The sequence below is a fragment of the Magnolia sinica genome, chromosome 10, assembly GCF_029962835.1.
Source record: "Magnolia sinica isolate HGM2019 chromosome 10, MsV1, whole genome shotgun sequence".
Classification (NCBI taxonomy): Eukaryota; Viridiplantae; Streptophyta; class Magnoliopsida; order Magnoliales; family Magnoliaceae; genus Magnolia; species Magnolia sinica.
In genome coordinates this window covers 70,581,831-70,598,488 of record NC_080582.1, presented here as the reverse complement: position 1 = coordinate 70,598,488, position 16,658 = coordinate 70,581,831, and the positions used below count along the sequence as shown (strand labels likewise).

The window sequence follows — 16,658 nt, the reverse complement described above, 5'->3', positions numbered from 1 at the left end:
GTATGTTATACTTTTTATTGTGTTAATATTTGTTATGTATGCTACTTTTAATAGAAAGTCTTTTATACAGATGGCATATGAACTCCACGGTCTGTTAGCTGGAAATGTTAGTGTTGTGACTGGAGAGAATATAAAACCCTCGTATGGTGGGGATGATGAAGCGTTTCTTAGAAAGGTCATAACTCCATTGTACCGTGTAGTTGAGAAGGTATCTTTTGGTGAAAACATGCGGAGCAAAACAAGATTGCATTCTCTCTGGATATATTGCTTAGAATGATCAAAGTATGGTGTCTGATGTTCCAGGAAGCCAAGAAAAGCAGAAATGGGAAAGCCCCTCATTCATCTTGGTGTAACTACGATGATCTAAATGAATATTTCTGGTTTGTAAGGAATTCGGATTACCATGTATTGAAGTAAAAAATTCTGCTAGCTGCGTGGTATCTTTCTTTTTCTCTGACAGCTAAAATCTGCTATATATTGTTCAGGACGGATGATTGTTTCTCTTTGGGCTGGCCCATGCGTGATGATGGTGATTTCTTCAAATCAACACGTGATGCAAGGCCAGCGACAGAGGTATACATTTGATTAGTTAGTGAACATCACTGTTGTGGGCAGCTTTGTGCTTTATAGTATTTCAGCCCACTGCTTCTGATAAATGGTATGCAGGTGGGGCCAGGATCTCAGAAAATATCTAAAAAGAGTACTGGCAAAACAAATTTTGTTGAGACCAGAACATTTTGGCACATCTTTCGAAGTTTTGATCGCTTATGGACCTTTTATATACTTGCATTGCAGGTATTTTGATCTCGATGCAGAATTATTTGGTCAACCTTGGTCTTGTTTTTAAGTTTGAGTTTCAATGTCAGTGAGGACTGACCCATTAGATTTTTATTTTTTTATTTTTTTCCTGCAGGTAATGGTAATAGTTGCGTGGAATGGCTCTTCACCACTGGATGTTATTAGAAAGGATATCCTATATGGTGTTTCTAGTATTTTCATAACAGCAGCCTTCCTACGCCTCCTCCAAAGTATGAGTACTCTTATGCAAATTTCTCAGTAGTCTTATTTTGAAGGATAATCATCATAGTTCTTTCAATATATTATGTGGTTTTCAACAAGTTAAGAAATACAGCAGGCCTGGATAATAGCTGCTAATAGTGAAAATGATTGTTTGTAAGCCCACATGCACCTGTGTATGTGCACCACATGCATCATTCCAACCAGGCACATGTATGGGACATCCAAGCCATGCATCAGGTGGGCCCTGCCATGTAGATTTTATGGTGCAAAAATAGGCCGGTCAACTCATTTGGTAGGTTACACATGTTCAGAAACAATGAATGGTTTAAACATTAAAGAACTCCTAATTCATGTATGGGCTGCCTAATAAGTGGGCAGTCATGTTTCTAGGGCCAACTCATCTATGCATTTGGCCCACCCTATGTATGGGTAGGATGTCCTACATGGCAGCATGAGGGCTTAATCAAGCTTGAACAAATATTTAGGTACTTTTATCTGATCTAAATGTCACATGGAATGTGAGTGGACACCTTTACGAAATTGCACTGTGTTGCGCAGATTATGGAGATTACTCCATTGGACACTTCTTTTTTTTTATATTAAACACTGTCATAGAGAATGCATGGGTAACTCCCTTTTGTAGATGTCACCCAGGAGTGGAGATCTGATTGAGATATCTAAGTTTGTAGGAAAAGATTAGCTACATTTAGGTTTGTTGCATCCTGGAATTGCACTCATCCTTCTCTTTTTGAGTCAATGGGATGGTTATCCTTATCTTATTTTGATGGACATTTTTTTAAATTAGACATTGTCATGGAGAATTCATGGGAACTGCTTGATGTAGATGTCACCCAGGAGTAGGGATCAGATTGAGATATCTTTGTTTGCAGTAAAAGATTCAACTACATTTGGTTTGGTTGCATCCCAGAATTGCACTTATCCTTTTTTTTTTTTAGTAAATGGGATGGTCGAAACCATCCCATTTTTAGTGAGTTCTGTCAGGGCAGCATGCACTTTCCCAAGCTGGAACATCAGTTAGGTCATTTCTCAGGTCATTGTATTTTCATAGCTATTTGGTCAGAATATTCGACATCAAATTTTCTGCGCTCGCTCATTCATGTTCGGTCAAGGATTTCTTTTTTCCATTTCGACTCATCCAGAGTTTTATTCACCTCTATTTTGGACCTTGTTTATACCGTAGCTATTCCTGGTCAGAGGTTACTGTTGGTTTCTGTTAGTGGTTTCTTAGACATATCAAGTGCACTATTTGCTACAGGTCTACAAATTATTATGATAATAGCCTTGTTCATCATCTAAGAAACTATTTGGATTGGAATTGGCTATATAAATTCAGTTTCACAAGCCATTTCTTTAGTTTCTATCCATAGTAAAACAAGCCATCATATTCCTGTCACCACCTTGATCCAAGTCCTTTTAGGTTTTCCTTTCTACCTCCTTTCAGCCGCTTCAACCTAATCAAAGTTCCCTTCCTTACTGGGGCTTTGTTGGTCCCTTTTGCGCTTGGTTGAACTATCTCAATCGGCTCTCCATCATTTTAGCCCCTTCAGCCTAATCAAAGATCCCTTCTATACAGGGGCTTTGTTGGTCTTTTTAGCACTTAGCTGAACTATCTCAATCAGCTTTCCATCATCTTATCTCCAATCAGGGCTATTTGTAGGCTTCTTCTAATCACCTCATTCTTGATTTTGCTCGTCTTCCCACTTCCCTGACATCCATCTCAACACGATTGTTTCCTATGATGCTTATCCTCTACTTATTTTCTGTCATTTATTAGGTTAATTATCTCAAGGTCATTGCTTATCTTTGTCAGAAAATACAAAGTTGGATCTATGTCCTCTCTCATCTTCCCTTTTCTCTAACCCATTTCAGAAGTCATCAAAAAATCAACTCCTTCATGGAGTTAATGGACTAAACCATCATCAAATCTCTCTCTCTCTCTCTCTCTCTCTCTCTCTCTCTCTCTCTATATATATATATATATATATATATATATATATATATATATATATGTAACGCCCTGAAAATCGGGGGTCGAGCATAGACTCAACTCCCGAGTTCCAACGCATCACTTATGCAACATAGATAATGATGATTTAATGTTGTTCGTGTTAGTGCATTAAAGATGAATGGGATTAAGCCAAAACAGCATATCACACTCCAGAGACGAATAAATTTACGCAAGCGGAAGACTGTGATTGATAAATATAACATATAAGTTGTTGTAGATCTCCAGAGTGTGAAAATGTCACCAGGTTAACCATATACATGTATACTCCCAAAGTGATCAAAATGAATATAAAAGTGTCCCAAAATACAGAACAACAGTGCAAGGGCATCTATTCAGTGTCCCTGTAGCCCCGGCGATCAGGACACTGCTCACATGAACCCGCTCGATAACTGCATATAGGAGAACGCCTCCTCATCATCCTCGAAGTCTAGCTCCGCCTCGTAGGCATCGCCATCACCTGCTGCTAAGACAGAGTCTGGTTGGTGTTTAAAACAGTCTCGGAACGTGGGGGTGAGTGATTAACTCAGTGGAACTATAAAGGAAAGGTTAACATGTTATCAATTCAATCAAGCAGTAATGATAAAGCAGTACAGCAAACATGTCCTAGATACTCTTGTTAATGCAAGAATGATATGCGATAATGATGCATGCCCTCGCCTACACTCCTTGAGCGTCTTCATCTTACGGCGCGCATGGCAACCACCCGAAAGTGCTCTTCCTCGCCAAAGCACATGCAATGCGGTGCATGCTCATGTTAGCCAATACTTAATTAGATTTATTCATACAGTAGTTTTGGGAAGCTAAGGTACCTCCCTTGTATCATTTCCCAAACAATGATCCATTCTAGGGTCGTCAGTCCTGGCTAGTCTCATATGATGTTGCGGTTCTAGGTCGCTACAAAGGGCTCGTCACCTGATCAGTGTAGGCCTAGTTTATACTTTAGTTGCTACGGAAAGGCTCGTCGCCTCAACAGTCTCAGAGTATGCTTGAGGTCATTACAAAAGGCTCGTCACCTGATCAGTGTTGGCCGACAGCTCGAATACAGTGTCTCATACCACCGTATTCGGCTCACGAGGCGGTGTTGCTCACTGGTCACTACGGGGAGGCTCGTCACCCCAGCGTACGCCGACAGCTCGACCACGGTGTCCCATACCGCCATGTTCGGCTCATGAGTCTTAGCGGATCGAGGTACCAAGGTTAACGGGGTTTCTACTGGTGAGTTTGGTATCTTAGGTTCAAGCAATAACGTCCATACATGGTGAACATACATCGGGTCAATCGGGTTACATGACGAGCTCGACTGGTACGAGCGTACGTCGAGATGATCGACATGAAGTACGTAAGCATTATGTGTGGCCTAACCACTGTCGACAAACTCTGTACGACTCGGATTCCTTGAACACATCTGTTGTGGCGAAGCTAACTCAGCCACTCATTTGGGAACCGTTACCGATAGCCTAGACTACGTAGTAGTCCCAAACGCATGTAAATATAACAGGATAACACATGTAGTAGGCATATCAAAGTTAAACAATTAATTCAAGTAACGTAACCAATTGAACATTTCACAAAATACAAGGTAAACATACTTTGCACAAATGCATTTCATGCTAAATCACACAAATTTAATCTAAGTTACATGAAGGGATATATACACATAGCTAAGGTAGTTGAGAATCTCACCTCAACACCTATATAACATACACTTTACTAAATAGTTACTCATCCAGACATTTTCACAAACACTTAGACTACACACATCAACATACATGACGTATGTTGTTCACAACATGTATTAGGGCAAATCCTTTCACTAAGGAGTTGTCACAAATACAACACGCATATATCCATGACGGATAATCATGGCAAGCAGGGATTCAAATTCCATACTCATTCAATCATTTCCACAAACACTTTGACTACACACTTCAACCTACATGGTACAACTCAGTTATAAGCTATATTAGGGCGAATCCTTTCATAAGGAGTTGTCACGAATTCAACAATCACATGTTCACGGTGAATAATCATGGCAAGCACAAAACCAAATTCCTGACATATCCCGTCATTTCAACCTACACATGGAATAGCCTATATTCAACATAGTTCATACATAACCGTAAAACGAGGAAAACATCGTATCTAACATGTGAAACGGCAACCCAGTCGATTATAAATCATTAACCGACATTGAAAGCCTTGAAAACCATAACCTATACGTTTATAGTCCGCACCTTTCGCCGGTAAACTCGTAACGGATTCAGTTTGAACACTCCGCTTTCATCTACGGCACAACGGCAACCTATAGTATGAAATAGGTTAGCTATTTCATCACATACCCTATCTGAATTCCTAAAACAGATTAGGGTTAGGATTTCTTACCTGAAAACGGAATCAGAATCGCTGGAATAGCGATACGGTAGTGGTAGCTAAGCACGTGAAACGGTGAGATTGAGTCCCGAGAATAATCTCCCACACACTCTCTCTCTCTCTCTCTCTTTCCTTCTCTTTTCTCTCTCTTCTCTCTCTAGGGTTTGCAAATTCGTATGTGAAGGGAGAGAGGGTTTAAGGCCCTTATATAGGCTCAAACGTGAGCTCAATGGCCCTAAGGCCATGGTATACTTATGTTATAGCCAAAACCCATCTGTTTCGGCTCAACGGAGCACTTCTGGAGGCCCCTTTTCTGCATGCGGTCGGACTTAAGCTCCCTGACATTGGATCTAGGTCAGGCTAAGTTTTCGGTCCGATCGGATTTACAGATCGACCGCGGCAGACCATTTTCAATTCAACGGTCACTGGTACTCGATCAGGGCCACAAGTGCACTGACATGGGTTGGAAATTTTTCTTGATCTGAGGGTGTAATTGGGTCAGATTCTGACGGTCTGAATCTTTAGATTTGGCCTGCAAGTGAGACGACTCAATTCACTTAAGTTTCAGTTCTCTTTCTAAAGGTATTCGCGTTTCTCACACACTTTGCTCCGAGCTCAAGTTGTGCGTTTCTGGATACTATTAGGACTTGATTTCTGAGGTAGTAGTCAAGTCCAGCAAGGCGGTCATAACCGTATGGTTTCATCATAATTGGACTTTCGACGCTCGGTCCAGGTCCGATACGGAGTTTTGGCGTGCTCCCGAGAGCAACTGGGATTAGAGATTGATCCTAAGTTTTACGGTAATGTAGCGGTAATGATTCTGCATGTTTTGGGTCTTACAGATCATATTTAAAGTGATTAGTGCTAATTTCACATGTACTCTAGTTTAGCACTAGCTAATTCTTGCCTAATTTCTAAAGGATTTGGTCCTGAGTGATTTCTGCCTGAGGTGAAACTTGGGTCTTTGTATGGATTTTTTCGAGACGTTACAATATCTCCAAGGAACTAGTTCTCATGAGAACTCATCTCACATGATGTGTTTATGGAATCTGAACGGTCCACTAGATGTGTCACTTTATAAAATCCCCAGGGCCCAAAAGTTAGCCTGATCCAAAAATCTGGTGGGTCATGGCAAAGTGAGAGGCAAATCAAGGGAGTGAATTCCCTCTCACTTTACTATGGCCCACCAGATTTTTGGATCAGGCTAACTTTTGGGCCATAGAGGTTTCATGAGGTGATTCATCCAGTGGACTGTTCGGATTTTGTGCCCACATATAGTTTCCCCACCTCATTCCAAAAGAGAATCAACTCCCCTATCCTACCGTTCCTCACTTTACACAAGGGAATGACTGACCCTCAGAAAGAGAAACATACAAGAATGACTAGCATTGATTGAACGAGCCAAGCGAGAAGCAGGGGAAGAGGGATTTTGTTGGACATGGGTTTGTGGGGCCCATTTGTGAGCAATCACTAGTGGATGATCCCATGTCACTTGTGGGCAATCACTAGTGGATTTGGCCCATTTCACTTTGTATATAAATGTGAGGCCCATTTAAGGCCTATTTGATTTTCCATGATACATATAAATCTTTGGTAAATTAGTAATTATTACTTTTTCACTTGATTTGAAAATGGGGGAGTAATTCCACCTCGAAAATTGGTCCAAAAGTGTTGACTTAAATCTGTGGGCCCCACCGTAATGTATATGATATATCTGCATTGTCCATCTGTCTTATCAAAACATTTTGGGGGCATGAGCCAAAAAAAAAGGTAGATCCAACACTCAAATGGCCCATAAGAAAGGAAACAGTGGCCTTAATTTGTCCATCATTGAAAGTTGTTTCCTTCACTAGGTCCGCATTGAGGTTTATTCATCATCTAACTGGTTCATAGGGTAACACAGACATGGATAAGGGAAAAACACATGTATCAGTTTGATCCACAACTTCTAGGGGCCCCGAGAAGTTTTTAACGGTAAGCATTCCATTCCCATTGTTTCCTGTGGTGTGGTCCACCTGAGCTTTGGATTTGCCTCAATTTTGGCTCATGCCCTAAATTCAGCTGGCATAACGAATGGGTGGTGTGGATTAGCCACATACATCATGATGGGCCCCACATTTATTTTGCAAATTTCTCAATTTTAGTGTTAAAAAAGTAAGTCGTCATTGTCTGCATGGGGAAAGATGAAGTAATTACCTAGGTAAATAATTATTACCCATTTACAAGGTAATTATAGTTGAGGCGAAAAATCAAACAGACCCTTAGGTTGTCGAATCCACTTTTAACTTTGAACATAGATTGGATAAGGAGATAAGATGAGACTAGATAACCTCCAACCTCATCCAAATTCATGACGCTTCCCTATAAATGGGGAGAGGTTCTCTTGTGAAAATCATCCTTGTAACTCTGATAATCCAAAGAGAAAAATAGAGGGGCTAATATTGTCCATCTAGCCCGTCCCTTAAACGATCCAAACCATTCATTGAAATCAGGGGCCATCTTTACTATAGAATCAGAGGGGTGATCAGACCCACATGCTCCTATAGTGGTTAGGCAGACCGCTAGACCTGTGCCATTCATCATCGGCTTATGCGAAGGTCCCATATCGTGTAGACCATCGGATCCTGTGGGACCACACTTCTGGACCGACTTTCATATTCCACCACTGCCAACATAGCAGAGGGAAAGGTAACAATATTATTGTACATCAAATAACATCCAAAGTGTTGGTTTCAGAAGATGGAATGTCTAATATTTTTTCCACTCGGAGAACTAATCGGATTGTTGCGAGCGGACAAACAAGGCGTGCTTTGGAAGAAGCGATATGTTATGGAGCCATCTTATTGGGAATAATGAGGGCATCTCTAAATACTTGAAAGTTTCATATCCGAAACTTATATGAAGAAGATTCTTATTTGTCTCATAAGATATCCTCCTTTTTTTATCCCCACATTCAAGTAAGATGTGAAGTGTATCATGGATTGAATTTTGTAATCTAGTATATATGAAATGGTTCAGTCATGATGATAACGAAAATAGCTGTTTTCTTGTTTGTGATTGTCATTTTGCCGATTAATTTTGTGATGTTGAGTTTGGATTATTCTTGGCTTCATTTGACGTCTTGTTTTCTATTTATGGTAGGCATTTTGGACCTTTTTCTGAACTTCCCGGGCTATCACAGGTGGAAGTTTACTGATGTGCTGAGAAACATTCTCAAGATACTTATTAATCTAGCTTGGGTCATTATTCTTCCACTCTGTTACTTGCATACCGTGTCGTTTTCTATTGCACAAGTGAAAGATTTTACGAAGTTGCTTCATCGAGTGAGAGGTGTACCACCTTTGTATATCATGGCTGTGGCATTGTACTTGCTGCCCAATTTACTAGCTGCAATATTGTTCATATTTCCAATGCTACGCCGATGGATTGAGAACTCGGATTGGCACATAATAAGGTTACTTTTATGGTGGTCACAGGTACTCTCTCTCTCTCCCGATTTTTTCGTACTTTTCTTTTTTTGTGTTTTTAATCAAAATCCTTTTAATGCTATAAGCCACGTGGAATTAGCCTTAGCATAAATTACTTGACGATAATGCACATGAAATGAATTGCAAGGACAAATTATGCATAGAAGAACTGTTTACAAGTTCTTAGTCTTGCCAATTCTGGAAATCCCTAGAAGAACAATAGCAGTATCAGTGGTGCCATCTTGTTGGAATTACAGTCAAGATCTTGAATTGTATCATTATCTGTGTGGCTGAAAGAACTGGCTCATCCAATAGCTTCTCCCATTAACTGCAATGGAAACTTGACCGTTTACTTTCAAATCAATCACTGTATAATGAAAATTTTCTGCAATGTCTGGAAAAAGTTACAATTCACGAGTATAGTGGATTCAATGATTTAAGAATGACCTAAAGTAAGGCAGTGTCCAAGAATAGCTGTGAATTGGCTAGACATGATTTGAAAGGAAACTGATTACCATGATCTCTGCATGTAATTATCAAACAATTATTTAATACCAGTGAAAACGAACAATTTTTTATCCGTGATTTTGCATTATTAAGTAAGCTTGCTTTCAAACTCCTCAAAGCGAAGCCCTTTCTTTGTTCTTTCATGATATTTCAGTGCAACCTCGGAAGAACCCTGCAAATGGGACTCATGCATTTGGACTTGCCAAGGAATGTGTAGCTGTTCACATTCAACCTACATGTCTGACTCACCATATGAGCAGACAGCCCTGATCCAGGGCATCTGGACATCACATGATGGGGCCTGATGATGAGCAATCATGATGTACATTCAGCTACTAGTCCCTTCTCTTATAAAATTGACATAAGTTCACATTCAATACATTATACATGTGTGGCCCACCATATGAACAACAGCCTATTTTAGGGCATCTAAATGGTGGGCCTGCCTGATGAGCAAATTTTGCAAACATGTACCATGTTGGCATGTGTAGCTGCAAGTCCTTTCACAAGTCCACATATAGGTTTACTGTTCACATTGTCTTAAGTAGAAAGTGACAGCTTCCTAGTATCCTTGAAATTATTCACTGAGGTCTTCTTTTATTTTTAATGTTTCCTTTTTCAACTTCTTGAATTGAGAAGTTTACCCACACGGGGTTTGGGCGAACGGCAAGCATTGTGGGTGTGCTCCCCACAGACGTGAGTTCGATTCCCCTCCCTAGGATTACCCGATGCATGTGGTTTGTGGGTGATTGCGTGCATCCAAAGGGAATAGTCTCGCCTCAAAATGGGGTGAGGACACCCTGAGGTCATTCAAAAAAAAAAAACACTTCTTGAATTGAGAATGAACCTTTCTTAGCTCAGGATGTTTTGCATTAATATGTATAAAATCATTCCTGCTTTACATGATCACTTGTTCAAATTTGCCTAAAGCAATTAATACAGGCTCTGTATTTATGCTATCTTTTAATGAGAATGCTACAAATCCCCTAATGCTCATGGAAGACATCACAAAAGAACTTATAAACAGCCATGCATTATCTCTATGAGGCATTATAAGATCCTTGACCCAAGGTTCTGTACAGTATACTCATGTTTATAGTTGTACCAGCAGGGTTCATGTTTTGGTGATCCAGATCATTGGACTGTTGGACCCCACTCTGGATGGACCATACCTGAAAAAATCTCCCAGATTGGAAGATCCCAGCTACATATTTTGGGCCATTTCCAGTTAAATGTGGACTGTCGCTGTATTTCTCTTCTTGGCTGTCTAATTTGCATGTCACAAATTAGAGTTAGGATCTTGCAATCTGGAGGATTTTGGGGTATGGTAGCAGTGCAGCCAAGGTATTCTGTAACGGTAACGGTGGCCATAACGGCCACCGCCATTACCTTTATGATATGGGCTGTAACGGCCGTTATGGTCTCTCTCTCTCTCTCTCTCTCTAAAAAAAAAAAAAAAAAAAAAAACGAAAAGCCTGTATCAGACCCATAATGGACTCTTACAGCCTTTACGGTGGGCATAAAGGGCATTATGGGAGCTGTAAAGGCTGTTATGGGTCCTTTTCTTTTTTTTTTTCTCTCTGTAATGGCCATTACGGCATGTTACGACCTTGTAACATGTAACAGTTGCCACCGTTTCCTTTACATAACGGCCTTTACGGCTCTGTAACGACCGTTATGGCACACCATGGGTCTACCCCAACAGACCACTGGTTTGGATCTGTAACCATGGGCCCCTTTTTTACAAATTTGACAGCCCAAGATACTGTACATGTTTTCAAGTTTAGGATCATCATATAATTCCTCTGAGTAACTCTATTGCCTTTATTCTTTTTCAGCTACTAACATATTTTGGATGCTCATGGATTAAAACTATAATAGTGGTTCATGCTTTCCATGATGATCATAATTAGATTCATCTCTCTGTTTCCAAATCGTGGAGTTTTTTTTGTTGATGTATATTCTTTGTTTAGCTACAAATATATGTTGTAGCATCTTCTGAATGCATTAATTTACTTGTCATTTGCAGCCACGAATTTATGTTGGTAGGGGAATGCATGAGAGCCAGTTTGCACTTTTCAAGTGAGTTCGATAATACGCTATGTTCTTATGCTTTGAATATGTCATCAGTAGATCTTGGTTATTTTTCCACTCAAATGTACTCAAATTTTAGCTCTTTATTTATATTTTCAGATACACAATTTTCTGGTTGTTGCTTCTCTGTTGCAAATTGGCATTCAGCTTTTACATCCAAGTAAATTTCTGTTTTATTGTTTTTGTTGAATCCCTTGGAAATATAAGCAGTGATTCTATTTGGTGTTGTTTCTTAATCTGTCCTGCTAGTGCAGATAAAACCTTTGGTGAAGCCAACCAAAGACATAATGAAAGTTCGTCGCATTAAATATGCTTGGCATGAGTTTTTTCCTGAGGGTACACATCTTCCTCTTGGTCCATGATATCCTGGCTTTTTGTCATTTCATTCCTATAATTTTTTTGTTCTGTCAATGCAGCTAGGTACAACATTGGTGCAGTTATCTCGCTCTGGGCACCTGTAGTCTTGGTATGTCTCATTGTCCTTCAATAATTTAATATATTGAGTTTTGCCAAGTCAACACGCACTATGTGGGCCGCACATGTATGAAACTATTGGATAGTTTAGTAACAAGTTGCCAATGATCCACATTCAACTCGTTTTGTTTCCCATCTTTTTTTTTCTAGATCTCTTGGTTAGTAATGATCTCATCGAACCTTGGAGGCTTGCTTTCATCTTTAACAAGATAATGGGATCAGCTTCAAGGCTACACTTCTCATTTTCCTTCATGACTCCTGAAGCTATTGCTTTGGGTAAACCATAGCTGAATACAGTGTTGGCGTCCCTTTCTTTATTCAGAAAATTCCTTCTCTTTTCTGTAATTTTGATTTTGATTTTTTTTTCTTTTTCAAATTAAGGTTTTTATCCATTAAATACAAAAGATCCAGATTCATCATTCATGTGTGGCCTGCTTGATCAGTAAATGAGTCTGATCTTTGGGCCAGGTCATTTACATGGTAAGTGCCCATATGATGCACAAAGTGCCTGAAGAAATTCTTTGGGCTTGCCACTTGGCACACTGAAATATCTAAGAGATTTTGTTGAGGATGAGAATGTCACGTTTATGACCTTTTTTTATTTTTACACATGCACACACACCCCACACACTCACGCTAGTGGAATTTCACCACCTATGGATACTCGAACCCTTGACTGGGTGTTGAAACTCCTGAGAGTCTACCACCCGAGCAAGAGTAAGGATCCTTGATAAAGCATGACATTGGTATTCGAGTTCTTTGTAGGTGTATTTTATGGACACTCAAATCTGGTACGCAATTTTCTCCACATTGTATGGTGGTGTTTCTGGAGCTTTCGATCGCCTTGGAGAGGTAAACAAGTTCTGATGAATGGTTTTCAGTTAAAAATCTGTAGCTGCATGACTATCTTTAAAGCTATCATGCATTCTGTTGCAATTGGTGTAATCCATAATATTAAGTTGAATGCTTTTAACAGTGGATACTTAGTATTTTGCACTATGTTAGTAAACATAGTATGCTCCAATGGAGAAATATAATTATAGAGGAATTGAGTAATTCTAAAAGGTAGCATTGAAATAATCTATGGTTTTGAATTTAATTTCTCAACCTATTAACATTGATTGTCAGCCCTCTCTCCCTCCCTCCCTCCCTCCCTCCCTCTCTCTCTCTCTCTCTCTCTCTCTCTCTCTCTCTCTCTCTCAAATGAGTGGATTGGTGGAAGAGGATTCCCATAGCTGACCCCAATTAATGGTGATATCTCTCTCTCTCTCTCTCTCTCTCTCTCTCTCTCTCTCTCTCATTTGAGTGGTTGGGTTTGGGGGTTGATTGTATATGTATTTTTCATTCTTTGGTTATTAGGACCATGGATCTTTTCAAGTTACATAACTCGAGGGCATCTTGGCAATTATCTGGAAGTCATAATTATTTATATGGATCATGGATCATAAAGTGGATAGTTTTAAGACATGTTTGGACTAATAATATATTAACATGTATTCCTTTTTTCTCCATGGCTTATTAGTAATTTACCTTTTGCTTCACTTCTCATAGATACGGACATTGGGAATGCTGAGATCACGATTCCAATCTTTACCTGGAGCCTTCAATACATATTTGGTTCCAACAGACAGAGCCCGGAGGAGAGGATTTTCTTTCTCGAAGCGCTTTGCTGAGGTTGTGTATCTATGGCAACAAACTGCCCACATTTTAAAGAAGAATGCTAACATGGTTAGGTTTATTTGTATGTAAATATTCTGGCTTCAACAACTTCCAGGTTACTGCAAACAGGAGAACAGAGGCTGCAAAGTTTGCTCAGTTGTGGAACGAAGTGATGTGTAGTCTCCGAGAAGAAGACCTCATAAGTGACAGGAAAGGCCTCTTATTCAAGTTGTTCCAATGTTACTTCGTATTTCTGTCTTTTCTTGTTGTTTTGTTCCAGTTGAAATCATTCTTGCATTTTTCCTTGAGCTCAGGGAATTGGATCTATTGATAGTTCCTTATTCATCAGATCTAAGTCTGAAACTAATACAGTGGCCACCCTTCTTGCTCGCTAGCAAGGTCTGTATCATTTTCTATCATCAGTCTTTTGATGTTTCATGTTGACTTCCATGACTGCTTATTAGTCAACTGTTGATGCAGATCCCAATAGCCTTAGATATGGCAGCTCAATTTCGAACCAGGGACTCCGATCTGTGGAAGCGCATCTGCGCTGATGATTATATGAAATGTGCTGTGATTGAATGCTATGAGTCTTTTAAACATCTCCTGAATATTTTGGTGGTTGGGGAAAATGAGAAAAGGTTTGTTCTGTATTTCCTTCACTGCAACAACGTTTTGATGCCTACAGATTTTCAAACCCATGAGTTCTTGGATTGGCATGTTGTTTCTTATGTTAATTTTCATACACAGTCCAATAATAATTTAAGCATTCTCTTAATTTATTCTTAAGAAAATCTTCTAGATCTTTTGGAAACCAAAAATCAGATTATTTGCTATTTCCTTTGAGATGTCAAATGAGAGGCATCACAAATTGTAATGCCTCCCCTTGGTAGAAGCTTATGCTTATTGCTTGTTATCAATCACATGGAGAAGAAAGAAGAAGAAAAGAAAAACTTTGGAGAAAGGGTCGTGTAGAGAATTGACTCTAATAAACCCATTATATATATATATATATATATATTAGTTAATAATTTTATTAAGGAAGGTAAAATGGGCAACAAGAGAACCAGAACAACTAGAAGAAGCTGGAACAACCAGCAACCAAAAGACTCAGGAATCCCACTCCTTGATAAACATAAAAACCTTACAACTTTGAACATAGAAGCGCTGCAATTTCTGAACAACGATTATTCCTCTCTCCCCAAAGAGACCCAAGATTGGCAAGCAAGGCTAGCCGCGATCTCGACTTGCCTTTTGACCGGGGCTGTCCTTTATGCCATGCAAGAAAGAGACCCTCGTTTGATCTTGGCATAACCCATGGGACCTTGAAAACGGCTAGAATGCCATCCACGTCCCTAGTGAAAGAACAGTGGATGAAGAGATGATCCACCGATTTTGCATCTTTCAAACAAACGACACAAAGGTTCGAGGGCACCATCGCTTTCTTATGGAGGTTATCAATGGTAAGCATCATGTTTCTACCAGCAAGCCACCTTGGGTGGAGCTCCATAATGCCAAATATGACTAATATGATAGATGCTTGCTTCAAAAGCGTTCTGGGTCAACATGCCTAACAAGGATCACGCTAAGAAACCTCCTGACCTATCTCTCAACTAGATCATTGAGTCTTTAACTCCCAGGGTGGGGCGAAGACCATGCAAACGAGAGAGGAGCCACTCCGATCTTCAACCTTGGAGTCTAACAGGTTGTGCCTAGAAAGAGGAAGCCAAACACCTCCCTCATCTTGACTGAAAAAACGCCAGGCTATTGAAATGTCCGCGGCAAAGCCAAGCCTCATAAGACTTAGGGAACTCTTGGAGAGATTGACCTTCAAACCCAAGTTCACCTTAAAATACCTAATAATCTTCCACAAGTTATCCACCATTGACTCAACTGCTGTGCAGAAGATGAGTGTGTCATCTAAGAATTAGATATCTCTAAGTCCATCTTGCATATCAAACCTTTCCTATTAGCCCGGAGACACGCATCGAAATACTTGTGTGGTAGGGTGTGAAATCCGACCCATGGATCTATGGTTAGGGTGTGGTCATGCTGCTCTTGCACTCGTAGTGCATCAGAAAATGGGTCCGATGGACCCAACGTCCATCTACATCAACTCCTCCGCTCCGGTACTCTGTCGGCGATGGCTCCTCCTATGGTACACTCTAAAGGGTGCATTACTAATGTCCGCATCAATTCTCCCCAGGTAGGAAGAATTCGCCACTGGTGAAAGTGAACTCCTGTATCTCTCGAGTAAATCGGGGTTGACGCGTTGCAACTTTGTCTCTGTGATCCAAGAGTTATATGTAATGGGCCTATTCCTCCATTTGACTAGGAATTTCTGGAAGCCCTCAGAGCAAGTGGAAACTGCCTCGGAGTCCAAAACTTCCTCTATCTCATCTCTTCTCGGTGCAGGTAGAAGAGAAGGTAAGATGGGTGCAGGAAGATCAGGTTGTGGCTAAGGTCCATATATGGGGGGGAGACAGGGAAACCAGTGGATAGAGGTAATGACTCGTGAAAGGGAACTAAATCTTCCACATTAAATGTGGAATTGATGCCCATGGTAGCAGGGATATTAACAACATAAGCATTAGACCCTAACCTTTTCATAATTTTATGTGGGCCTATGATACGGGCATGAAGCTTCTTCACGGATCCAGGTGGAAACTGATCAAACCTAATATGAATCATGACATCATCTCTAGGTTGAAATTCCCTAAATTTCCTGCTAGTGTCAGCAGAAAGTTTATAATGTTTATTAGTTGAATTAATCTTCCTCTTGATCTCACTATGCAATGCATGTATATGCTGGGTGAAGGACTCTCCTAACTCTGAAGGACGTTGTCGGGTAGCCATGGGGATCAAATCTATGGGGGCTCGGGGTCTAAGACCTGAAACAATTTCAAACAGGCTCATTCTTGTGGACCTGTTCATTGAAGAATTATGCTTGAACTATGATGTGGGAAGAACAGTGCCCCAGGTCTTGTGGTGGTCTCCAACCAGACATCTTAACAAATTCCGTAGGCTACGGTTCACTA

General features: G+C 40.2%; 1 protein-coding gene across 1 annotated transcript in view; it reads left to right on the top strand.

Annotated features, from left to right (window-relative positions):
* LOC131216940 (callose synthase 5) overlaps positions 1-16,658 on the top strand; it is a 71,758-nt gene that overhangs the window by 14,967 nt on the left and 40,133 nt on the right. Inside the window, exons 10-24 of the mRNA XM_058211582.1 lie at positions 71-208; positions 304-380; positions 486-573; positions 667-795; positions 914-1,028; positions 8,561-8,895; positions 11,423-11,475; positions 11,587-11,647; positions 11,742-11,823; positions 11,904-11,953; positions 12,727-12,813; positions 13,513-13,635; positions 13,736-13,831; positions 13,936-14,019; positions 14,101-14,261. Coding sequence (XP_058067565.1) covers positions 71-208; positions 304-380; positions 486-573; positions 667-795; positions 914-1,028; positions 8,561-8,895; positions 11,423-11,475; positions 11,587-11,647; positions 11,742-11,823; positions 11,904-11,953; positions 12,727-12,813; positions 13,513-13,635; positions 13,736-13,831; positions 13,936-14,019; positions 14,101-14,261 — 1,679 coding nt within the window. The remainder of the gene's footprint in view (positions 1-70; positions 209-303; positions 381-485; positions 574-666; positions 796-913; positions 1,029-8,560; positions 8,896-11,422; positions 11,476-11,586; positions 11,648-11,741; positions 11,824-11,903; positions 11,954-12,726; positions 12,814-13,512; positions 13,636-13,735; positions 13,832-13,935; positions 14,020-14,100; positions 14,262-16,658) is intronic.